General features: G+C 33.4%; 1 protein-coding gene across 1 annotated transcript; it reads right to left on the bottom strand.

Annotated features, from left to right (window-relative positions):
- Window positions 1-90: 90 nt before the first annotated feature.
- LOC111000402 (protein sax-3) lies at window positions 91-24144 on the bottom strand. Its single transcript, XM_022269817.2, has 15 exons — window positions 23865-24144; window positions 19658-19850; window positions 18488-18591; window positions 17106-17259; window positions 15727-15931; window positions 15201-15384; window positions 14691-15127; window positions 13933-14203; window positions 13319-13434; window positions 8568-8779; window positions 7255-7409; window positions 5401-5523; window positions 3733-3878; window positions 2333-2713; window positions 91-1808 (listed from the first exon to the last, which is right to left on the bottom strand). Exons 1-15 carry the CDS (start codon window positions 23968-23970, stop codon window positions 1773-1775), a joined length of 2823 nt encoding a protein of 940 aa, XP_022125509.2. The 5' UTR covers window positions 23971-24144; the 3' UTR covers window positions 91-1772.
- Between the last annotated feature and the right edge of the window lie 3755 nt (window positions 24145-27899).

Here is a 27899-nt window from a genome sequence, read left to right on the forward strand (position 1 = left end):
AGTTAAAATTGGTATCGCGTTATAAATCGAAACGATTCAATACAACAATTCGTAAAATTTAGGTTAACGAAAGTGAATAAAAATTCAGAAGTGTTTAAAAAGCTTTATTTCGATTTTGAATAAAACAACTGGATCTCAAAATACTTGGGGTAGCAAACGAATTATAAACAATTTACTCGAATACATGTTCAAAAGTTCTACAATAATCTAATCTTAGACTAACACCAATTAATATACATAAATATCACAGTCAAAAATTTTACAACTAAAATACTAATAAAATGGCAGTGATTACAACCAGGATATTACCTCCTACTTGTAACTTGCGCTGTCAGCAGGCTTACCATGTATAGTGAACTATACCACAGAATCAAGATTGCTATAACCAGACAATGATATCAAGTTTGATTTTACATGAAAAGGTAGTCTTAATAAAACTCTTACAATTACGTAATACGATACATTGAAAATGGATTCGCTAACAAGTTATTAGCAGTATAGTTCCCGGCAAATAGGTTGGCAAGAGTATGCCAGGAAGTTCTGAGAATTTTCGCTAAAAGTACACGCGCAAGTGTTATGCTAATGGCCAGATTATTTGTAGAATGCGAAAACTAAGGGAATCTGGAATCTCCAAATCAGTTCAATTCCAAAACAGGCTCGCAGACTCAATAATTGAATCGAAGAACCAAATGATTGTTTTCATTACGTCATTAATACATATGAAGATATGTATTTAATATGTTTATAAATAAAATTACAGAAATGTTATTTGCAGCATTTTCCGAATGCACACTTTTGTTTGCATTTTAGGTTGACGGCGCGTTCCATAAATGTCAAGCGAAATTCAGGTCACCTAAATATTTCCTAGAACCAGCGCTAGTTACTGTTTAATATTACTAATGATGCGACTTGCGGACGTTATCTACAATCTTACCCCCTTATTCATAAAAACAAAATCAGCTCATTTGATAAAGGCAGACGCCTGTCTCTTTCTGTCAAATTCTGTTTCCACTGCGATGAAACGAGACAGACCAGTTTTAGGTTAAAAGACTGTCTTTTTTATGAACAAAGGCGTAATAGGAATTTTAACGTATTGTGAATTTATGAGAGCGCAATTTCCGTTTATAACTAGTCTATACAGGATGACTAGAATTAGGAATTATTTATAATATATGATTTTCTACAAGCATCTACCGTTACGATTACTATAGTGTGTATAGCATGGGTATTCACTAAAACTTCTAGAAGGCCGATTAATAAAGGATTTCTACTTCCTTTCATAGTTGTGTCAATTATATTTCTAATAAACAGCTGTTGGGTCATATACGCCCATGTCCTTTGAGAGGTGAACGACCCCTGCTTTTAATTTTTAAACGTAAATGTTATAACATTGTAATGTACGTTTAAAAATTATAAAAGTGATGAATTGTCTATGATCTACATAGTGTATCAGAAACATAATACGTATATTTACAGATAGGAAAAATGAAAAAAACAATAGAAACAAAACAATCGTTTGAAACGCGTGTGATAAAAAACTGCAAAAAACATGAATATTGTTTTGCTACGACTAAAAGATAATCAATGGATACATTATGGAAAATAAAATTAAGTTAAAAAGAAGAATTTAACAAGTTTGTATATTTCTAAAAATGCGAAGGCGATTCCAAGGAAATTCCATGGTCTATTAAAATGTACACTTATAACTAGTATCTACAAATTCAAAATGATATAAATTATTGCTTCGTTTCACCTAGTCTACCTCACAACGTTTATGGCAATTTCAGCTGTCCTTTATTTTCTGGACTCTGTAAAGAATATATATAAGTTCATTATAAGCTCTACAATAATAGATATTTACTTTATTTTCAAATATATATAACCTAACATTTGGAAAACTCTAAATACCCTACCAACTATGTAAAAGTTCATCAGAAATACTACAGCGGTTTAATGTTTTACCAATTATTATAAAATGAACCCTGTTCCCTAATAGCGTGACTTAACCCAGAGGTCCTGCGTTCGAACCTTGGTTATACACTGAATATTCCTGTTCACCTTATGCGCATTGAATGCATTCGCAAACCGCGAAGGAAATCATCATTTTCGGCTTATTTCGGCAAGATTAAATTTTTTTTTAAAAAAGATTTTGACGGCGCATATCGGGCATAAAAAACTCATCAGAAAATAGATACAGCTATCTTAGGTATCAGGACAATGCTACTGAATTATTATTTAGTAAAATCGCCATAAAAATTATTTTAATAAATGCAAATAATTCCTTGGACAGAGATTAATGGTACAACAGAGACATCACAAAATCATTGTTTACCTCATACGGGGGCGGCGGCAGTATATCACACAGATTTATTTGACAGCCCTGTTCAGAGCGGCCGGTTGAGTGCCTCTGTATGGGAATTTTGAAACTATTCTCTCGTCCGAGCCAATGCCACTGCGGGTAGTCATACTCTAAATCATTCGGGCAAACTTTGCTTTTGTCCTGGCGGCTTCGGGAGCCCGATCTGTTTGTATCCTCTTCTTCCTTATTGAATTCCTTGTATTCTCTAAAGTCTCTATAGTTTGTGGAGCGGCTGGATGAGCTGTGGCATGTGGAACATTCGTTGGAGTACTGAATACTTCCGTTGCACGAACGAACTATGCTATTGTGTGATCGTCTTTCTGGACAGTTGGCATCTCCGCTGTCGTTACTGTCCTGGTGAAGATATTGAAACATTTGGAAAATAAAAAAACGATCTAACGGAACGAATAAAAGAAACGCAATGTATGTGATTTCGTAATTACTTCAACAACTTAAATATATTTCAGATATTATATTATAATAACAGATAACAAAAATACAAATGTTTATACATTATGAAACATCTGAGAGACCTCGGCGATAGAAATAGTATATAAAAGATAAAAGTCAAAACCCAATTAAAGTAGTTAAAATATAATCACGTATGTATCAAGCCAATTAATACCTATTTACGTACACTTATCCTTATCCGGACTAATTGTGCCTGGTTCAATACAGAATCTGGAAGTGTAACTTGATACTTTATAATATAATTTATACTGTAAAGACCTTTCTAAATTATATATTTAGCGGACATTACGGAGGACTTACGCTTGATTGAACCCGCAAGGAAAGTGGAAACGTGGCTGTCTCAGGCAAACCTGGCACCGTACAGTTGCAGGTGAGGCAAAGAGAGTTGGAAAGACTTGGAGCGAGGTAAAATACAAGGCAAGGAAGACTGTGGACGCCCTCTACCCCATCTAGGGGTAATAAGACATTGAGTCAAAAAAGACGGAAGACCAAATGTATATAATGTATATAAAAGTCATATGGACGCGGGAAAATACGAGTGAATAAATAAAAAAAAAACAAAATTAATTTATTCAATTTAGATGCGTCTTAGGGCACGATTATGAATGTCAAAAACGTTTCCAAAATTCGCAAAAGAGCAAAACTACGCCATCCGTTTGCAAAACTACCAGGAGGCCGTGTACTGAGATGAACGGGCAAGAAACTCAGCAAGTTTTATCCTCATCATTTACAATCAGTAGGTATACACTTTATACCTATATTAACTTAGTTATTAGTTGTTAATCCGTTATGTGAAATCACAGTCGAATAACATCACAAATCCTATGTGAAAATACTTGAGTTACACGCGAATGGGTCTTATCTAAGATCAACAAATGTATTCCCAAGCTTATCTCACAAACCTTGAAATTGAGTTCTGTGTAAATAGCACTCGAGGCGTAGGGCTCCGGGCGTTTGATTCTGTCCACACTCGATGTATCTAGTCCTTGAATAGAGTTCTGTGGCAGACAGTATTCCGGTTCTGCGTTTAAGATGCTTGATTGGCCAGCTATAAGGGAATAGACAATTAGCCCTATATTTATTGCACAGTAGAAATATTTGACAGTTCTTGTTAACAGTATTAAATATTTTATATTATTTAAATACATTTTTTGTTACCTATGAATTCACAAAAGAGAATGCGACTACATGAATTAGAATCTAGTCGGTACACTAATTATGGCTGATAGAATTATGTTGATTTTTTTTACAATACCAGTGAAAACTTAAATTAAGGTAATGTTCATTAAAACTCCTTGCTCTATAATGTTGAGAAACTACGATAGTATGTACTGATATGATTGATTATGATTGATAATTTTTTATATAAAAGCAATAACATGAAACATCCTTGTAAGACTGATGTAGGTCCTAGCGAAAGGAAGCTTAGTCTTGAAGTAAAACTAATATTAATTTGTGTCATAAAATAAGTAGCGGAGCGCTCCTAGTATTTGAGAACGGATTCATTTAAGTTTTGTAATAAGAAGTCGAGATATTAAAATTAATTGTCATTTGTCACAATAAAAACTACGTGGGACTAGCAAGTATTATAATTTTAAATATAGAACGTCCAAAAATATAAAATGTTTGAATTTTTTTCTTTTAAATTTAAAATTTAATAAGAAATATACGGCTTCACACATAGTTATTACGACTTTATAGTTCACGTATCTATGGTTTCTTTGAGTTCAATTAATAGCTGCGATTAAAACAGACAAATGGGATCATTTGCCTCATGTTTATTCATAAAAAATTATCGACAATAACACGCTGAAGTATAAATAATGCTCAATGTTGATATACAATTTAATCTTATGTAAATATTTAATGAGATTATTTATCAAGACTTCTTTTCCATTGAAATTTCAATTAATGTCCTTATACACATGATTGCCGTTTAATGTATGTTTTATTAGGAAAATGGAAATAATTAGGCAAAGATAAATATTTACTGCATGAGTTTTTTTAAGAGTATTTAATTTAAGAGATCATCAATGCTCTTAGTAAGATATATACTTTATTTTCGCACTTATAGAACACATGTATAATCGCTGAGTTAGAAGGTTGCGGGTATTTTCTAAAAAAAAATATAAATTTGATTTAATAATAAAAATTGGAAAATGGTCACTAGTAAATTCGGCCATTTTACCTTTTAATTCCACACGTATTCATAGTCAAAGTCAAAAATAATTTATTCATAAATGTAAAATAATGTACACTTATGAACGTCAAAAAAAGAATTATACAATAAATCCTTCTATACATTAACTGCCAGTTGTCAAATCAAGGGCGTAGACCGGAAGAGAAGAACTGGCAATAAACTCTCCGCCACTCTGTTTAATCGCCAAGTTTTTTTTTGTTCAAACTACTATATTTATTTCAATACACATATTTAGCTCTGTAATTAACTGGTCCGTCCCATGAACATAAGCTTAAAGGTAATAATAACCCAATGAAATAAACATCTAAAACTGTAATATCTTATTAATGAACAAATGAGTTATGTAAAACAAAGAGTCATTATAACTCACACTGAAGCAGGGTCTGATGACAGCTGTTGACGTCAAGCGAGGGGTCAGGGAATACAGGACGATCTCTCAGCCAGATCGTGTCCTTATTCAATAAACACTGTTGTGCTGTTACTATCGGTTGGCCTGTGGGCAATGATTCAATGCTAATGCCATACAATAAATATGAACCCGCGGACGGAAGACAAACACACACTTGCTTTGGTATAAGGCGTAATAGTAAGCGGGTGACTGGAGATAAAGATTGTAAGGAAACAAAAAAAACTGTTTTAGACACAAAAATTAAAAAGCTTCAGGTGAAAAGCTGACCATTTTCCCTAGAAAGAAAAATTATCATGGAACAGATTTCGGCATGGACAAAAGTTTTTTTTTTAATAAAATTACTCAATTATAAACAATACAAACCTAATATTGCCTTAAAGCTAAAACAGTTTTACAAATTAAAATAATATTCCATGAGAAATCACTTGTTAGCGATAACCTGTTGCATCCCTAATGTGTTGATTTGTGTGTAAAAAAAAGATTAATTTTTTTCCGACTTCTTCAAATTTATTTAGATATATTATTATCACGTTATGTCAAGGTCATTAAAGAATTCCAATTTTAAATTTAAAAGTGTCCTGTTATGTTATTATTAGCACTTTTTGAATAAATGAAATGATAATTTGAATTATGAACGAAAAGCATATCCACAGATTACCTAAAGACTATAAAATATTGAGCCTTGAATAGAACTTGAAACAATCATTTCGGTACTTGTGACTTATTAGATCATAGCTTTATTAAGTGCTCACTATCGCTGACCCAGGGAGCAATGACTCTATAATATGTCAGCTAGTCAGTTGAAGTTTAGTTCACTCGAAGTTCAGAGTTAACTAACTGATTGAAATGTTATGCTAAGGTTGAGATCGTGACCTCAAATAACATCTATTATAAACTATTTGTTATACAAACATATCAATATAATATTTACATTTGAATTTATCGTTTCGTTAATTGCTGATAACGAGTCGATAGTGTTTTATGATTAAATATTAATTTTTTTTTTTTGTTTTTCAAATTCTTACATTAAATAAATGAGTATGAGACAACCCCCGTAAGTAGTCAAGAGACACTTGTGTTGGGGTTGACTCGCTACTTCCCTTATCTATACAAATTCTAAAAAGAATAGATATGAACTTATTCTATGCATGCGTGTTTGTGTGTGTATGTGCGTGCTGTGTTTCTTTGTGTCTGAGCGAGTGTGCAGGCTGTCAAGTATACAATTAGGCTTGTCTCAAACTAGCAGATTCGCACCAAAATATGCTCAGTTTCCTCATATGTTAAAGTTCTCAGCCAACCTGTTACAACCTTCTTACAATCATACAAAACTCTAGAATGAAGTGAAATAATAATTTAATAAATAATATATTAGCTCGTATATTACGGAACAGATCTCTAAGATAAAAAGGTAAGACTTCCAAATTTGCTTTAACTATAAATAAATCTATTCGAGTAATCAAACAATTTAAACTTCAAGCTAAGGTGTGAAAATGGTAGTCAAGTCAAAATTTAACCTAACGCGTTATGTACGCGTAAAACATTAAGGGCCTGTTTCACAATGTATGGATAAAGTACCAAATAGCTATGCAACACATAAATTATTCGAAAGATAAAAGTTCCGAATAAGATACTTCGCATTTCATGACGTATAGCGCTATTTGACAGTCGTGAAACGCAAAAATACTGTTTATCCTACCAATAAGTAATAAATAGCTTATTTGGAACTTATCCGGACATTGTGAAACAGACCCTAAAAGTTACACTGTTGAATGTCAATAAAATATTTATTTTTCTTTGTAAAATTTATTTGCTTACCAGTAGCCTTCTTCCTTTGTATGCCATTTCGCCGTCTGATGTAGTAAATGCTGACAAGTCCGATAACAATCACAGAGAATAATGTTAGGCCGAGCGCCAACAACCACGTTTCGTGAAATATGTGAGGAATCGAAGAATCGTGAGGTGGTTCGGTCCTAAAATAAATTTATTGCTTCATTCGGGTACACAATTCTTTGAGACGCCAATGAAACAAGCAAGTTTCAATTTTTAGTAAGCATTTATTAAGGTACAGGCTAGGCCTAGTTTAAACGCTAGTGCTCATAGATGTATATTATATATAAGGTTGACCACAATGAATGTTGTAATATGTGTAATGTGGTATTTGTTTTGGGTCAAATAAAGAAACTTTTTTTTTAATTATTATTATTTGATTGCTACATTACCAATGTTATGTATTCTTTAATAATTTTAAGTATATAGGAGCTAATTCAGCCCTTCAACTTAGAATTGGTTTTGAGAATTTGGCTTGAATTAAATATATGATATACGTATATAAATAATCTCAAATCTTAGCTATTTATGTAAAGAATTAACTCCCAATAGCCAAGACTCATTTGGTGACAGCGAGCTAAATAGCGATATGAACGAAAGTTCAAATAACATCGGTTATATCACAAATAATTTTTTTAAAAACAAATTATATTTCTAAAAACAAAGAGATACAAAACTCTAAATCTAATAAAAAAAAGTGTGTGTACTTATGTACATGCGTTAAAACTTATACTTCTTTGGCTTATGGAAAAAAAATAACCAAAATGCAGCAGTGATTAACGATAAATATTGAAATTAATCAAAAAAAATTATTTGTAAATCATAATAATCATATAAAATGTTTTTAAATCAATTTCATATATGAAATTGATTTAAAAACACCAAACTGATATTTATTTATTCACACTGTTTAATTGTACTGTTACGAAACACGTGTTCTAAATATAAAAATACTAGAATATACAACTTGAATATAATTATCGATTTCCATGCCACGTACGCATTTTTACGACCAACTTTTAACTTAACTTTTTGACCAACATTAAAAGTTTTTACTTCAGGTGATTTACTTATTATTCCTTATTAAAATTAATAACCTTTAAACCAATAATATAAATCTTCAATGTTCGATATTTTAAGGTTAGAATTACGACCATCGAGTATTCATGTTTTACCATCGATAACCCGAGTCTATCACTCTGTGCGAAACGCGGCAAATTCATACATAAAGATGATTACGTCTCATATAAATGAGAGTCGTTATTTTCTTTATACATATATCACAAATAGACTTTACTTACTGAACATAATGCCTCTGCGACTGTGTGGGCAACATATGTATCTGCGCGGGCGCACTAAACGGCCCTCGGCCGAGTTTAGTGACAGCCGCCGCGCGCGCAATGTACCGCCCTCCCGTACGTAACGAGCTCGCCGCAGCGGCCCGCGTTCGGGCGCCTAAAGACATTTGACCCACGACACGACCGTTTGTACCTCCACCGACGCGGATTTCGATCTGGGGGATATGTGATCTTTAGTGATCTTGAACCTTGAGTCATACCTAAGTTGTCTTTTATTAACATAACTTTTACACATTTAAAGAAAAACACTTTTTTACGGATTATAGTTATGTATTATTGTATTTAAACTTATAATTATTTGGACATAATTTTAAATTTAAACCGACGTTTCGCGTGCTTTACAGCGTGCGTGGTCACGGTGACCACATAACTATAATCCGTAAAAAAGTGTTTTTCTCATACCTAAGTTATTTTTAAGTTGGGAGATATTTAGAGATAGATACCTTATAGTAATAGTACTTAAATATATTGTTACGAAGACGGGTCAACTGCAATGTTTTTAGATTTTTCCACTACTTAGAGAACTTTTCAGCAGGCTGAAATATGATTTATGACCGTTTCAGGAGAGGGTCAATCACATATTAGAAAATCGAAATTTACATAATGTTGCCGTAGTTTTCAGGAGGCTGAAACATTTTTTCAGTCGGTTTCAGAACACGTATAGATGAATGGTACACTTTTCAGCAGACCCGTTTTCAGGCGTTTTCAGGCCTGGTTATAACCCTTTGATGAAGGAATATTCTAGAACGAATTTTCTAGGTGTGGGACAAGCACTGTTTGATACGCGAAAGAGAGAAAAGATAAGAACCTTCTCGAAGCTAGACCGAGAACTCTAGAACGTCGTACGACAAGCACGTAGCAATGTGCGAAAGAGATAGCAAGTACGCGCGTTCTAGAATTAGGCGATCGCTACTCAGTAGCGCTCCCGCCTAGAAAGTTCTCGTAAACATCGGAAACATCGTTCGAGATTCTTCCCAGGGATATATAAGCGAGCCAAAACGCGATCACTCAGTTCAGTTTTGAATGCGATTCCAAGCGATAAACAGCGAAGAGAAAAAGTGCGAACAAGTGCGATACCAGTGATAAAGTACTGAGTGATTTAAGTGATTAGTGACAGTGTTTCCTTGTGTGTGTTATTAGTGCTTTTCTGTGCGTAATTTCCAGATATTAGTGTACACGAATTCCTCATAGATTTTATTGAAATAAACCCTTGAATAATTCGACGGCGTTTTCTATCCGATCCCCTAGCTCGTAACATTTTGGTGTCAGAAGTGGGATAGAAAAATGCCAGTTACTCCAAGGGAGAATCAAGAGGAGTTCGTGACAGTGTCTGCAGCAGATGCGGAGATGCAGGCAAAGAAAACGGAGACGTTAAATTCAAAGTTTGAGAACCTGGACCGTAGGTTCTCTGAACAGGAGAAACGATTGCTTGAGTTAGAAAAGGAGGTTCAGTGCCTTAAGATGTCTGGATTTGTGGAATCATCTGGAACGCTGGAAGCACCTACTTTTAATGGTTCTTCTTCTTGGGACGCCTACAAGGTACAGTTTGAGGCTTTATGCAAGATAAACGGTTGGAAAGATAATCAGGCTGCGGCTGCCCTTATGTTGGGATTGCGAGGTGAAGCCCTGGACGTGTTGGAAGTTATGACAGGAGATGTGACGCTAACGCGACTGCTGGATGCCCTGGAATCACGTTATGGAGACTCACATTTAGAGCCAGTTTACAGGGCTCAATTACGGGAGAGAATGCAGCGACCAAGTGAGAGCTTGCAAGAATGGGGTTTGGAAATAGAGAAGCTGGTAAGGAAAGCTTACGCATCCTTACCAGATGTAGCAGACAAGATATTAGTGCAAACCTTCATAGATGGAATAAGAGATCGTGAAGTGAGGCTGAGAGTGAACCTTGGTCACCACAAGAACCTAAAGGACGCTCTAGCCCATGCGTTGGAGGTAGAGGCGATTCAGAAAGATCCTCGACCTTACCGCATTAGGGCTGTCACGGAAAGAGCTACTGGTCAACATGGGCCAACCTGTTACATCTGTGGGGAAGTAGGGCACATGAGGTTTTCGTGCCCTAAGAAAGACTTCCGAGGTGATGTAAAGGTTAGACGTGGAAATACCTTAGTCATCGACGGAGAAGTCAATGGAACTAAGTGTAATGTGACACTTGATACTGGAGCTTCACGAACAGTAATCAGACATCAACTTCTGAAGACATTTTCTGGAAACCCTTCTAGAGGAATTGCACAGCTTGTTACAGCTACGGGTCAACGCATAGCCGATCGGGGAGAAGGTATCGCGACCTTCAAGATTGGTGAACGTTTTTACAGACACAAGGTAGTTCTTGCTGACATAGTAGATGACTGTATAATCGGGTTAGACTTTATGAAGTTTTACAAATGTAAAATAGATCTGGAAAAAGGGATCTTCAAGTGTGGAGGACAGGAAGTCTCCTTAAAAGGCAATTCTTCAAATTGTGGTTATGACATCTGTAGAGTAATCGATGTGGATGGACAGGCCAGTAAACAACAAGAGTTGAACGCAGTTCGAACATTTCTGGATAACTATGAGGAAGCCTTGTCAATACACCTATCAAAGGCAGAGGAACAATTAAAGAAATTTTCTGATATGTTATCGATCCATGAAAGAGGGCTAATAAGGAGTTCAGATGATGCGTCTCAAAGGCCAGGTGAAAAAGTCACCAAACAGGACGGAAGGGATGGTCACGCTAGGATGCTTAGAACAGATACCATTCGTTCAGATTTCGGTGGTAGGTTGATGCAGATAGAACAGCAAGAGGATTGTGACATTAAACCAATTCTGGACTGGATGAAATCTTCAGCTGTCAAGCCACAATGGAGTGAAGTTGCATCTACAAGTAACACTACTAAGAGTTACTGGGCTGAATGGGACAGTTTAGTTCTACATAATGGAGTGTTATGTCGCAAATTGAAAAATGCTCAAGGCGATCATTTGCAGTTAGTGGTGCCAAGATCCAAGGTTCGCGACATACTAGAAATGTGTCATATTGAGTTATCTAGTGGACATTTAGGAGTAAAAGAGACTCTTAGGAAGGTTAAAGAAATATTTTACTGGATTAATTATCGTGAAGATGTAGAAGACTGGATCAAGAAATGTAAAGCTTGTGCAGGCGATAAGGATTCGCAGACTCGGTCGCGAGGGAAAAGGATAATGATGAAAGGAAGTGATGATGCTCGGGACGAGCATGTCTAAGGAGAGGGTAGTGTTACGAAGACGGGTCAACTGCAATGTTTTTAGATTTTTCCACTACTTAGAGAACTTTTCAGCAGGCTGAAATATGATTTATGACCGTTTCAGGAGAGGGTCAATCACATATTAGAAAATCGAAATTTACATAATGTTGCCGTAGTTTTCAGGAGGCTGAAACATTTTTTCAGTCGGTTTCAGAACACGTATAGATGAATGGTACACTTTTCAGCAGACCCGTTTTCAGGCGTTTTCAGGCCTGGTTATAACCCTTTGATGAAGGAATATTCTAGAACGAATTTTCTAGGTGTGGGACAAGCACTGTTTGATACGCGAAAGAGAGAAAAGATAAGAACCTTCTCGAAGCTAGACCGAGAACTCTAGAACGTCGTACGACAAGCACGTAGCAATGTGCGAAAGAGATAGCAAGTACGCGCGTTCTAGAATTAGGCGATCGCTACTCAGTAGCGCTCCCGCCTAGAAAGTTCTCGTAAACATCGGAAACATCGTTCGAGATTCTTCCCAGGGATATATAAGCGAGCCAAAACGCGATCACTCAGTTCAGTTTTGAATGCGATTCCAAGCGATAAACAGCGAAGAGAAAAAGTGCGAACAAGTGCGATACCAGTGATAAAGTACTGAGTGATTTAAGTGATTAGTGACAGTGTTTCCTTGTGTGTGTTATTAGTGCTTTTCTGTGCGTAATTTCCAGATATTAGTGTACACGAATTCCTCATAGATTTTATTGAAATAAACCCTTGAATAATTCGACGGCGTTTTCTATCCGATCCCCTAGCTCGTAACAATATTATATTTAGATGAAGAAAGTGTTAGTTAATAATATAATTACAATTCTATATTGTAAGTGTGGTATCGTAAGGAGATAGTTAATTTAACTCCAAATACGAATAGATTTCTCAGTTTTTTCATCTTAAAAAAACATTAATTTTGTAACTGCGAATAACGAATGTAGCTTTTTCAAAGTTTCATACAACATTAAAAATGTTCGCGTCATACAAAAATTCAACAACACTGATCTTACAATGGATAGATTTTATTGCTCAAGTATGCAATTAAATGCTTTATGCTGTACTTGATTCATTTATGATATCTAACTAATTTCACGACCATTCTAACAAATCAAAAGCCTCATAATGAAGTATATTGTTCTAAGACGGATTTTTTATAGAATAAGGGGGCATGCGAGTTTAAGAGACGATCCTTATTGTCGACAATAAAGGGATTCCATAGTTGGTTAAGTTTCACAGTAGATAAAAACTTATATTAATTTTAGTTCTACAGTAATATTTAAAACAATTAAAAGTATTTTTTAGATAAATGACGCGTCATAAAAAAAGAATATTAGCGCATAACTCTTCTCTATAAAGAAAACAAACATATCGTGATAAACAGTAATCAACAATTTGCATAGTCATAAAAAAGCAATTATTAAAAAAAAAGCTCACCATATAACCCGTCAGTTCTCCGTTCCACGTGTTCGCAGGTGGTGGTTCCCATCGTATCCATGCCGACGTAGCATTTATGACCCCCGCTGTCACACTAAGGGGAGGGAACGATGGCACTAAAACAATTATTTACGCCCATTAATTTATTTAAAACCTTTTTGTTTTATAAACAATTTATCAAAATCTTCCTAATTGGTTGTTAATTGTTATAAATTTGTCATAGATAAAAAAGATGTTTATTTTCCAATAATGACACACTCATTTTTATTCTGCTAGTAAGAAATACGTGAATAAGATAACAATAATATTTGTTGAGGTAGTGTTTTGTGTGTACACTCGCTGAGTTCAAAAGAGTCGCTTGGAATATTGTTAGTTATAAGATTTAGGCACATACATATAATTTATTAATATTTTTTTATGTAGGATAATTGGTGTGAGTATTATTTTGGCGTTCTATGTGTAGTGAATAAATAAATAAATAAAAATTTGATTATAAAAATACCTAGGATTTTAATACTTTTTTTTTAAAGTTTACAATCATATCAATTATTGAATGCACTAATCTCTATAATGTTGAAGGATTTGCATTTGGTCATGAACTAGATAGAACTTACCATCTTCATTGGTGACACCCGTCATGGAGTTCGATGGCTTCCCCAACAGCATCTTGTAAAACGGCATCAAGAATACGTCATACTGCATATACGCCTTCAAGCCAGACAGTATGTAAGACGAGGATCCACTATTGTCCACATGAAGGAGAGATCCATTCGAACACGTCTCCACTTGAGGGATAACATCTTCAGAACTATTCCGCCAGTTCAAACTCGTTCCGTTATACCAAATCTTAACCCCTTCTAAATACTCATTATAATCCGTTAACACCTGAAACAAGATAACTTTGAGACTCAAGTTAATAATAATAATAGCATGAGTTTGCTTATCTTGCCGAAGCCGCGTACAAAATATTTGAAGTAATCTATTAGGGTGTGCAATTATTTAATCAATTACAATCTCAAATTCGCAATATTGCAGTGTTTGACAAATTCAAAAAGGAAGTAAAGATGCATGTTAGAATGAACACAGTTGACTAAAATTAAGACGGTTTATGGCGACGTGTATCTCGCTCGTATCTATACATATTAATATTAAGTTTCTCATGTAAATAAAATATTTTTTGTGATGAGAAATAATAGAGAAATTTAGGGTTGCCTGGAAGAAATCGCTTGTAAGCGATAAGGCCGCCCTTTGCCTTATAACTTTGTAACTGTTTTTTTATTTTTGTTATGTGTGTTTTAATATAAATAAATAAATAAAAAAATAAAAAATAAAGTTCTTTAAACATTATAATAAAAAAATAAAATACACTCACATCCCACACGACTTTCAGCGAAGTCGACGACAAAGTTTCCACCCTCTTTAACACCAGAACATTCTGTTGCAGGTACTTCCGCGCTTGAACGAACTCGTACTCCGTCATACGGATTTTGTGTTCGTAAGTTATACCAAAATCATCATCGCTCTTTAAGCCTTTTCTTAGGACGTTCAAATGAGCCTCTTGCATCACGCTCCCAGCCGAATTGACCGCGACGCAAATAACTCTACCGCTGTGCTCAACGTTCACCCCATCTAAATACAGTAAACTCGAATTGCTCTTTGTACATTCCGGAAACAGTAGATTGTCCTCAATTCCCTCTAAAATCCAGAACGTCGTAGGAGTCGGTAACCCTTTTGCCTCACAGGGAATGGACACAACGTCACCCTCCCATGCGGTTAGATTGGATGGTATCTGTGTGAAGTGCGGCAATGCTGGAACAGATGGCCGTATTAAAATAGCCCTTACAGATATCAGATATAGAGCAATAAAGCGGAGAATGCTCACAGTATACGGTTAGTGTGGCGCTTGCAGTGCTAGTTCCAGTGTGGCTATCGGCACGGCAGGAATAGACGCCCGCGTCGGATGCGGACACCTGTTCTAACCGTAATAGTCCCCGGATTATAGATGCGTGAGACGGCAAAACCCCATCTTCCTTAACCCATGTTATTTTTACGCTTGTATCGTAACTCTGAAATAACAAATGAAGATCTATGCTATTTAAGATCAAGTCAATCGCCCTCTCGTAAGTCGAATAAATATTTCCTTTGCTTGCTGCAAAGGGAAAGCGTTTAGGAAATTGACCGCGAGATATGTAATAAAATGAACTTCATAAAATGCAATTATATAAAAGATTCATTTGTTCAATTTAATCAGATCAATGTAATTTGTAAACCAATTCCACAGATGTATTAAATGCAAATTAACAAAACCAATGAAGCATGAACGCAAATTTTATATACCCAATTTGTAAGGGTGATTAACATTAATTCTATTTAAGCCAATTTCGGTTGGTTTCACACGTGGTATTTACCTGACAATTAAATTCAACGTTTTGTCCAACTAACGCCGTGATGTTGGTGGGTTTTGTGACGAAGTGCGGACGTCTTAATACGATTAGTGCAGCTGCCCTTGACTGTCTTTCTCCAGCGATATTTGACGCCACACATCTGAACACTCCACTATCATTCGGTAATGTTTCTAATATTTTTAAACTCCCAGTCTCCGTTATTGTTACCCTAAAATTTTAAACTACATCAACTCCATACATTTATTGAACAAGTGCTTATTATGCAAGCTTAATGTACAAATACTTACATAATCAGTGTCACAAATTTTATATCTACAGTGGACTGTTTTTATATAATTCTACGTACAAATAATCCTATAAATTCATTAAGTAAGGGAGCAGTGTTGGCCTAGTGGCTTCAGAGTGCGACTCTCATACCTGAGGTCGTAGGTTCGATCCCCGGCTGTGCACCAATGGACTTTCCTTTCAATGTGCGCATTTAACATTTGCTCGAACGGTGAAGGAAAACATCGTGAGGAAACTGACATGTTTTAGACCCAAAAAGTCGACGGCGTGTGTTAGGCACTGGAGGCTGATCACCTACTTGCCTATTAGATTTAAAAATGATCATGAATCAGATTCAGAAATCTGAGGCCAAGACCTAAAGAGGTTGTAGCGCCACTGATTTATTTTTATAAATCATTATGACATTATTGGAGCTGTAAGTAGTACCTAATGGTTTTCTGATTTAAAAATAAGTGTATCATTACTAAAACTTTTGTTTATCATCATTTATAACGTGTAGAAATGCGTTTTCGGAAGCCAAATAGGTCAGAGTAGTTCGTTATACACACTTTAATCTTTGAAAATAGTTTGCTATAATAATATATTCAAGGTAATGTGCAATAAGGGAAAATAAAAAGGCGTCGTCTGGCAATTCAAAGGTCAATAGCCTAGAAAGTGTTAATATTTTAATATTGAAATGGATTTTTAAATGCTTGCACGCATTACAATTATATGCATTTTAGCAGAGTTGGAACATGAAACAAAATTTAGAGAATATACACTAAACAAATACTATAATATATATTCTAGTTTACACACACAAAAGCTGATTTTGAAATTGATCTAGTACATAGGGTGAGACATTAAACACTCCAATGATGACTTGATTGTACTAGATTGATTTAAAGTCTATAACTTCAAATTTGAACAAATTTGCACATGCGCACTTGTAGCAAGATTCTTAAGAATATAAAAATGTTAAGAATTTAATTAAGTAAATATTTAACATTGCTAACTAACTAACTAAGCAAACACAATGTATATTAGGAATTCATAAGTATTTTACGTATTAAATCTTTAATTCGAATAAGAACTATATATTAGAGGACATCCTCTACCTTCCATTAACTTCAACTTCATAACGTTGTCCATCCTTCATCCAGTGTACTGATGCATCAGGCACTCCTCTGGGTGGTACACATTCTAATATAGCAGGCTCTCCTGCCGCGACCTGAACATCTCTTGGCTCTGCTCTGAATTCATCGCGTAACACTAAAATTTAAAAATCGAATTAAGAGAAGAAGATTAAAATATATCCACAGAGTATTCTTATATAAAATGAAATATGTTTATTATGGAACATAAGATTATTCAGTCACTTATTCCACGTCATTAAATAGTAACCTGTAGGCATCCCTACTCATCGGCAAAGAAGACAGAGGGCGTAGGCCGAGAGAAAAAGTCGGCGTAAGAAACTCTCGGTACTCTTTTAAAAAAGAAAATCATCAAAGAATACTATAAAACAAATGTCCCAAATTAATGAGAACTTCAACCACGATCTAAGGTATAAATCTATTTAGCCTGGTTGAAAGGGTAATCATAAAAATAGTTATTATTAAATACAGCAAGATTCACCTGCAAAGTCTTAAAAGACAATAGTCCATAAAAAACTGCACTTGGTGTGTTCATGTAAGTACCGAATCTGAGCTAAAGTTACTTAAAAGATATAAAATAAATTGAAGCACATCCTAAGTACTGAAGAATATTGTGAGTATTATTGGGCATTGGAACATTGTGTAACACAGATAAAAATAACACTAGTCGTGGTTGCAATGGACAGTGAGTAAACAAAAAAAAGGATTGGTGGCAGTTTTTTATGTATGATGGATGTCACAAAATACAAACGAGACATTCTAACTTCGCTTTGGTTTAGGCAAGGATATTCGACATCCATTTTTATATATGTATTGATTATCAAATTATAAATAGGTAGATGAAGTCTCATAGCATAATAGTGTCTGGTGAATAAGTTAATTAAGCAAATTGATTTTTTTTTTATATTAGCTTATATATGTATATATATGTATGTATGCACCTAACGTTTTTATTTATTTTTATTTATTCACACTTCGTTGCTAGAAAGAAACACAAATAACAAAATATATGTAAATTACAAGGGATGCAACGGGCGGCCTTATCGCTAACAAGCGATCTCTTCCAGGCAACCCTAGTAAGAAAAGAAAACAATAAATAAAAAATTATGAGTGCAATAAGTGCATAACCAGAAGTTATATAAAAAACAAAATATATTAATCTATAGAACCTTAATCTAGAGAAAATAAAAAAAAAACAATATTAATAACTAACTAAAACTAAAAAGCTAATCTTACAGATTCAAGAATAGCAAATAGTGAATTACGTTCTTCAACCACACGAAATTTAAAATTGTAATAGGCTTTGTAAAAAAATAGTTTTTGCGATTTTTGGCAAATATACTTACTGGCAACATTTAAAGTGGCATTTTGACTGACGGCCTCTCCGGCAATGTTTCGTGCTACACACCAATAAACACCTTCGTCGCTTTCCTTCTTCCCTCGATTAACCCTAATAAAATAACGGAATTAATTTATTCCAAAATATTAATTTCCAGTGACCACAACTGCGTAAGTTAAGAAATGATTTATTCACTAAATACATTCAGCATATCATCTTGCGTTAATTTTTGAGAACATATAGGTTTTTCATTTTATACAACACGCATAATATCAAACGATGTATGCTTCTGTTGCGTTCGTGTTTAATCACGAAGCTCTTAACGATACGATCGATCTTCTACATGAAAATTATTTAAAAACTTATTGGTACATGAATATAAAAAAAAACATTTAAATTCTTTTATCTATAGCCGTCAAAACAAATCAATAGCTTAAAACAAAAATGGGTTTCTGCAACAGAATCAATAACTCTTATCATCAATATGAATTTTAATTAAAAACCGGGCCTAAATATCATTGAATATAGAATTTAACTCTACATTGAAATATGGAGGCACATACATTATACCTTTTTTGTTTTTATTATTTTATGCAAATAATTCAATCTGCTAAACAATATTTATTTAGAAAATCGATTCCACGCTCTCCCGGTTATACGCCATTTTCGGTATCCATGAAGCGATAGCGATAAACCGAGAAAGGAGAACTTTATTTTAAAGAAATTACGGCTGAATGTTTTTCTAAAATAGTTAAATTTTAAAATAGTTCTTGAAATGAAACTTCTTTATCGGCGTTGGAAAAAAAATTATCGTCACATATTACCTTTAAGCGCCATGTTTTTCTTGTCCCTACCATGACAGATTCGAAGCAATTAACTTTAATAACAAATATATATAGTAACGATAATAATGATAGTAATTATCAATTAATAATCTTAGTAGTAATAAGGTAAAATTAATAAAATTAAATAAATTAATAAAAAAAATGTATTATTTGTATTCATGTCTATGGTAATAAAAGCCTTTTGTTAAACTTTATCTAATTTAACCAATTTCTGTAAAGTTGCATATAATAAATCATTTATCGAAATATAAGGTCATACAGAATTTTCACTTGTACACGAGTACACCCACACATGTTTGTTTTTAGATACGCATAGTATTAAAAAAACTTACCTAAGAAATAACAACCCATCTTCTAACATGACCCTGTGTCCATCGTCAGCTGGTGGCAATGGAAACCCATCCTTGAACCAGTGCACTGCTGGTTTCGGCCGACCCTCAACCACACATCTTAGAGTGGCCGGTTCGCTCCGGCCTGATACTGTATTGGATGGGTGTTCTTTGATCCGTGGTGCTCGATTTTGTGCTTTAACAAGAAACATTTATTGAGTATAAATATATTTTTTTTAAGAAATTGATTTGTATTGTACTTAATGTATGTATTGCAGATTTAATAATACAAGTAGCGCTGCAATTGTATCTGTTTCGTTGTTTTGTTTCTCTGTCAAATACATAAATAGAGACAGAAGACGTGATCAAACTTCTGTACCTACAACGCCGTGGACAATTGGCACAAAGCCTGGGTACGATTCTACGACATCAGGGATGAGAGTCCCACGCTCAAGCCATAAGGCCAACACTGCTCACATGCAAATCTATTGGTGTAATTATAATAAAGTGTTATTTTATACAATTTCATTAATAGTCAATAATAGGCCGTAAATATGTAAAAAAATACATTGTGGACTTATTTATTTACTGTTCCTAAGTATCTATATGAACAATAAATAAATAAACTACTCAAATGCACATATAACAAACAATATATTATACAATATCCAATATCACAGATGTAACTAATTTATTTTTTAAGCCATACATCGAATGATTCAGTCGGCTACGTAACTAAACTTAAAATAAGATATTTTTAAATTAATCCCCGGCGGTCAACCGCACTAGCTGTCATTTATTCAAACTTGTCATGTCACGATAACCCGTACAATATACATTATCTATGACGTTTGTCCGCATTGTCTGTAGGGGCAATGCTCGATGTAAATTGTTATTTTATTAAAAGTCACTTTAATCTTAAATATCTATTGATTAGAGTAAAATGCACAACCACTCTCTTTTCCGAATTTTACCATAAAGGAGAGGGTTGCAAATACAAATATGTCAATCATATTTCCACATGCATCCACATTACGCCATTACTATCGATTTTTAATTTCAAAGGGCTTCTTAATATATTTCAAATATCCAGATAGATTAGATTTTTGAAGTTATACTTTTTTTGGCGCGTTAGGGAAAAAGGATGAGAGTAATTTCTATACGATGCGCGCGCACATCTAAAACCGACACCCTGAAGTTAGCTACATATAGCTTATCTAGTCACGTTTTTACGTCTTCTTTTGTTTTATTTATTTTCGCATGTTTAGTGTAATTGTAATGTTAAAAAAGTAAGTTATTATTGTTAGTATTGAGACAATAATAATTTAACATTCGATTCTAAATTAAATCAGAATTGTTCACCAGAATTAAAGATTCAAACTCCACTTATTAAAGTTAGATTCTTATTTCAATAACCCCGCAAAATTAACGTACATACAATGTTCATAACAAAAAGTGGCTTAACACAAAAAGTAGTTATCTGTTGCTCGCCACCAGTGAACTAATTAAACCGAAGTAAAAACTCCTTTGTTTCGTTAACATCGCTTTTACCGAACATTTCGTTAATTGGCCTCAAGCTACTTTTAATTATTCAATGAACAAGTACCACCCATAGAGCAATTATTATATTGACAGGTTGTTTTATTACGAAGTGTTGCCCGCGTAGTATGTATATAAACACACATACATACATGTATAACTTGTGTCTATGCTATCTAGTCTATGACAAATTCAATAGAGGTCTATAGTTCTTGCATGATTGGAAATCTAAAGAACAAAAATTTGTTGAATAATATTGAGATTACTCTATAATAATATTTTTACACTTCTGGTCAATTTAAATAAAACTTCTCTAACAAATTTATTACACTAACTATTATTATAATTCACTTTTACTAACTCACCTACGTAGCATTTGACTAAGATTTTAGATACGAAAATTTATTAATCTTTAAGCGTGGTCTAACAAACGAATTCGTCTTTCCATTCATAATACATATTACACCGATAATATTATCCTAACAATAGAATTATTTCTGGCTATGCGTGGGCGAGTCTCATACGTTGCTTAGAAATATTTTATTAACAAAAGTTTACGTCAATTTTTTTTTATTTGGTATTTATAACCAATTCTACTTATTTATATGCCATACAAAGAGTGAGTTTTTAATACATAGTTGTATTTTATAATCATTTTCCATATCACAAGAACACCAGTCATTCATAATATTTTGTGTTGTAAAGTTATTAACTAAAATATTATGCAGATGACAGTGTCAATTAAGGATTTGTTGTGAGTAACGCACAAATTCTAAATACGAATAATCATTATAGGATTATTTGCCACCCTTTCATAAACAAAATGTATTGAAAACGTAAAAAATCTTTTTAATGAATTTCGTCCACAGGTGCGGCGGTATAAATTAATAAAATATTACTTTTACAGAATTAGTATAATGACTAACACTAGCGTATAGAAACTCAAATCAAATACTCAATGGGATTTGAAATCTATTTTAGAATGGGATTTCTTTTCACTTAATTCAGGGTTGACTATAAATATGACCAATTAATATGCGTTCAAGCATCGTTCAGACAGCCATTGAGAATGTAATTCGATACATGTATGTCACGTTTGGAATTAAAATCCAGTTCTATTGCTCCTTTGGTACACGACATCAATACTGAGATTACAATAACGGCAGGATGTTATATTATGGCGGAATACATATGGGATTATTTAAATAAATGTGTATTCTTTTATCTATCATTTTTTGAGTGTTTATTCTCTATGACATGTGATGTTTTGAAACATGGCAATACTGGCTACTTTTTTGGATTTTCTTACTATTTCTTATATACCAGTATAAAAAAACATACTTTGAGATAAATATCTACTTAGAGTATAGTTGGATATCTATATATACCTATAGCAGCATTTCACATCGGATATACTTTAAAAAATTAAAATTAAACGTCTCCTGTCACTGTTGCCTACTGCTATTGAGTAATTATCAAAAGCGTATTTTAGATACACGTTAAGAAAGACGACCTTATACATGGGTCTTTTTTACCATCTTGACAATAATGTAATCAATCCAACCTAACTACGATATGTAATAATTCTTTTTATGCCTCATAACTCCTAATTCTAAAAACGAATCATTTTAAATTTATTTTTAAAGTGAACACGCAGACAATAGGTAAGAATTTATATTTACATAAATCATCCCTAAGGTCGTAGGTTAGATTCTCGGTTGTACACCACTCGCTCTTACGGTAAAAACTCGTAGAAACTGCAGATCTTAAATAAAAAGACTACTAAATAAAAATAATTAAAGTACAAGAAAAAGAGTTGTGGCGTTACTGCATTATTACTATTAATATTAACCGAAGCATTTTTTTCTTGATTTTAAATTTTTGAAGCCATTGACATGACGGACGTTATATACAAACATTGAGATACCAATATTGCGCAATGTGAATGTTATCATATCGCTCGCAAGCCAAGCCTAAGACACTGGCCGTTAGACATAGGAAGTTATACATTTGAGTTCCATACTCAAATTTATAACAATAATAGTAGATTATATTTGAATAAAGCTTTAAACGTAAGCGTATAATAATAAAGACAGAAGTTCATTACATGAAAGTAAAAGATTATAGGTGCGACGGCTTTCTGACTAACAACCCAATCGGTTTTGTGCAATGTTATAACGTGAATTTGGGTAGAGAAGGACATTTTTCTTTGGGCGAAACAAAAACGAAACGATGTTTAAAAAATATTATTTTAAAAAAATCGAGAGAATCCTTTACTTTAGGCACAAATTCGTGGATTCCAACATACCAATCCAATTTTCTTTTATGTTTAATAATAGGTAGGTACGTATTTGCAACAAAATTACAGCATATTTTTTTAAGTACTTATAATAAAAAAGAAATGTATTGATCAATTGATTTGAGTTTTAAAAAATATGCCCATTTTACCGCTAACTAAATAATTATACCTAAATTGTCGGTTAAAAAAAAATTGAGTTGGTTTTTCAAAAAAATTGGGGTATCCATCGGGATGTTAAATTTAACATAAGTTTTCTTTTTCTATTGTCGTTTTATTTTTATTCATCGTAAGAAACTTACTCAGAATATAAAGCTTTATAATTTTAGTCATTCATCACCGATTTAATGTACAATTATTCATAGAAATATTTACCATTAGTTCCATCCAAACAGATCAGCAACAAATGCACAAAAACGAGATAAACAAATTGACTCTTTCCATTTACGACATTATCACAATTCCCACCGAAATCCACCATACTGCCACAGATAAATCACTTATCACACCATGTAGTTCCTATTTGACAATTTACATTTTTACACAACACAATACTGGCAGCATAAAAAAACGTTTCATTTATTGCACTGTTAAAACTTTTTCCCGCGCGAACATAGCGTGCGTTCGAATTTCGAACACAACCAAGCAGCGCCGAGTCGTGTCTCGTACTATCGCCTCCCTCCCACATCTGTTTAGTTGTTTACTCTTAATGGGGGGAATCGACGGCGCCGTATCGTTGATCTTACGTGATATTACAACTGGCGTTTGACCTAATGTAAATAAACATTCAGCCCTGTGAGCATGCGATGATATGGTATTTAATCGCTTAATTGTTACGTGTTTTCAGACAGTAAGTAATCTCTATTAACTATAGGTACGGAATTGAGGCATAAAGATTTTGGAATAGATAAAATAGAAATAGAAAGCATAGTAAATAGTAAACTATTTGCTATATATATTGCGACGTTGCTATTATATTTGTCTCATATATGCTTAGTACGAAATACGAAATAAAATAAGATATTGCTCATGACACAATATTAATTTTAATAAATTCTATTACGCTATTATTTCAGAGTATAAGATTTAACCATAGCATGTGGTCTTTAGTTCCAGAACATTAAATCTGATTTATTATCATAATTATTATTTTATGATATTATTATTATATCATATTAGAAGCATACTTAATTATTTTTTTACTCATACATAATTGTTTATTTTCATTAAATTACGTAGACATTCTGTAATTCTCTCTTTAATTTTAACAATATACTTTTTCAATGGTAAATTGCTTGCAGCTGTACGCTTTCATACTCAAATTTCACTACAGCCTCAGCTGAAATCACCTGAGATTTAACCCCTCAAGATATTCCCTAACTCAAAAGGCAATTCAAAAAAGGAAACGAAACAAAATACGCCTTATTTCATTAGATGTATTTGTCGAGTTAGCGCATGCACACCGGGCGGGCGCCGACAAAGGCATTTCATAAAAAAACGTTCTAATTTCAAACCGGTCGCCCCTCCCGCACGCGCTCCTGCGCATCCCTTCATCCATTATTATGCTGAAGAGGTCATTCACAGTTCGCACAATAGCACCCATACAACTACGAGCCGCTAATAGGTGAGGCTTGCACCTAACCCTTTTTTTAGTTCACTTTGTCTCGAGAGCTGTGTTTTGGTATTCTTTTTTTAAATTTAAATCACGAGTTCATTGTGTGATCCTACTTTAAAAATCGAATATAAAACTTACTTGAAATAAAATTCTTATTATCTTGAATATATTATTAGCATTGAACAAAATGGACTAAATGATAACGTGGAATTAACCATTTAATTATACGCAAAAGCAAGTCAATTTGTATTTTACACGAGTATTTTCAAGACGAGAAGAAGTCAGAGGATTCTAAGACAGTTATTTTATTGTAAACATATCAAAAAAAACAAGTCGGGTAAATAATTTTTAATTCAATATTGAATTCGTTTATTTTCATTGATAATATTCTCCAGATACAGCAACACCAAAAAAAAAACAGTCACATTCATAATCTTAACAAAACTAAATTTGCATTTTAACAAAATAATTTAGATTTTCTAATCTCGATATCTAGGGTAATGACTTAAGCATTCGACAATAAAGTTTATATTATATCCCACAGATATTTGACGGAAGAATTTTATCTGGTTATGTCTTATTTTCTCATGTCATTTGATATGCAAACTGCTAATTAAGAAACCGTTGCTCTGATAGAGACGGCGCTTCATTATCATCTGCATAGTGCAACTGGTATTTGGTATGTATAATTGACAAATAAAAAGAAATTGAGTTTATAATTTAAGGTTGTGAAAAAAATACTACATTTGTGTGTGTGTGTCTCACACACATAAAATTACTACATTATTAATTTATATATTAATTGTTTTTATATTATTAATTTTAAATTGCTCATCTCTCTTTGCACTCCCTGCTAAACTGGTAAAAAGACTGGATCAACTACAATATTTTTGTCATAATAAAATTTATTTGAGGAAACAAAAAAAAATTAATATCTATACATATGCACTGAATTATGTTCGTTTTTATTTCATTATACATGTAAAAACATTAAGTCGTATTGTTTACGTCTACATTTGAGGGATTCAATATCAAAGTACTTTATTCTTTTTATCCTAGTGCTTTAATTTTAATAATTTTATATTATAATATGTCATATGCATATGTACATTCCTCTTTTTTTTTTTTTAAGAAGTACATGGCATGATATGTGCATAAAATAATTTAATATTTTAGGAAATATTTTTTACGCAATCGAATATTTAGCAAAGTCGTGGTTCTTGCTAAGTAATTTCGTATACACAAATATGACGTAACAGAGGCGGTGAAAATGTGGCGTAAATACAAACTCGTAATCAGAGAAGAAAAACAGAAGCCACACACGAATGCCAAGTGTACGTGCTCGAAATGCCAATAGGCACAAAATAAACAGTGCAAGCGAGAATTATCTTAGGCCTTTGAATATTATATCGCCCCGAGTTCATGTGGTTTATCAATTTTGTCTTTGAACTCTAGGGTTGTGCGAGAAAAATATTATAAAAAGTAGAGAGTTGTTTGTAATAAATACATTTCTGAATCAGTGATTCATCTAAGAAAATATTTATTTTATTTATGTATACTATATCGGCGATAAAAAGAGTAGCGGAGAGTTTATTGCCACTTCTTCTTTTTCGTTCTACGCCCTTGATTTGAGAACAGTAATTGTAAAATTATAAGCATTTAATGTATATTTCTTTTTTTGACGTTCACAAGTGTACATTGTTACCTATGTGAATAAATGATGTTTGATTTAAATTTGACTTTGATTCAGGCAGAAACCACTAATCTCGGCTCCCCCATCATGCTTCATCCACTTTCATGACATTCACCAACTGTAAGATATCGCAGATGAGGTGATTTACAAAATTTTATTAAGAAAACAAAAACGCGTGGCATATTACGTAAACGAAGTAGGTTTGTAAAAATATGACGTAATAAGTAATCGTAAAACTACGTAGATAATTAGGCAATATATGCAATTGAGAATATTGACTTACAATGAGTTGTTTACCATAATAATAAAAATAGTCTGTATTCAAGTACTAGATATCCGTCTGTGTCAGTATGATTCACAATAGTACACGATCTTCGACGGTGTAAAGGCCTTCTTTTCTTCCACTTGACTCTACTCATCTCCATTTTTCAATCCTTCCCCAGTATCTCTTTTATTCTTTCTTCCCAGGTTTCTGGTAGCCGTTTCTTTATTCCGTATATGTAATTAATGAAATTTAAATTTAGACCACCACAGCTTATCTTTTATAGTGTACGCTTCGACTACCCTAGAGATTTTAAATACAAAACACATAAAAACTCGTCTGTTCTTCTATGATTTTATCAAATCCAAAATACTGTGACAATTTCCTTGTCCCTAAACATAAAACGAGGCGGGCGTTGAATACTTAACAATGGGTTAAGACATATTTTATGTTACATACATAAACTGTATATTTTATTACAATCTACATGTTACATAATGGACTTATGTAGCCACACTTTTCGTATTATTAAATCTTAGTTGTTTGAAGAACGAAGAAGAAACTCACTTATTAGTAAATTATTTACTGGTATTCACACCCTAACAAACGACGTCATCTCACGGCAAAATCTCTCAACAATTATATTTTAACATTCCGCTGATGTCGTAAACTTATAACTATGTTGCACAAAAACTCTATATTATTCGAGATCGTCGCTATTGGGTCTTGTTTGGTACTTTTACCTGTTTAGTTGTTTAGTGAAACAGTATAGTCGGACTTACAGCGTATACCCACATTAATATCGCATTAAGGTCTTCAATAAGAAACATATTAACAAGC

This window comes from Pieris rapae, chromosome 19, assembly GCF_905147795.1.
Source record: "Pieris rapae chromosome 19, ilPieRapa1.1, whole genome shotgun sequence".
Lineage (NCBI taxonomy): Eukaryota > Metazoa > Arthropoda > Insecta > Lepidoptera > Pieridae > Pieris > Pieris rapae.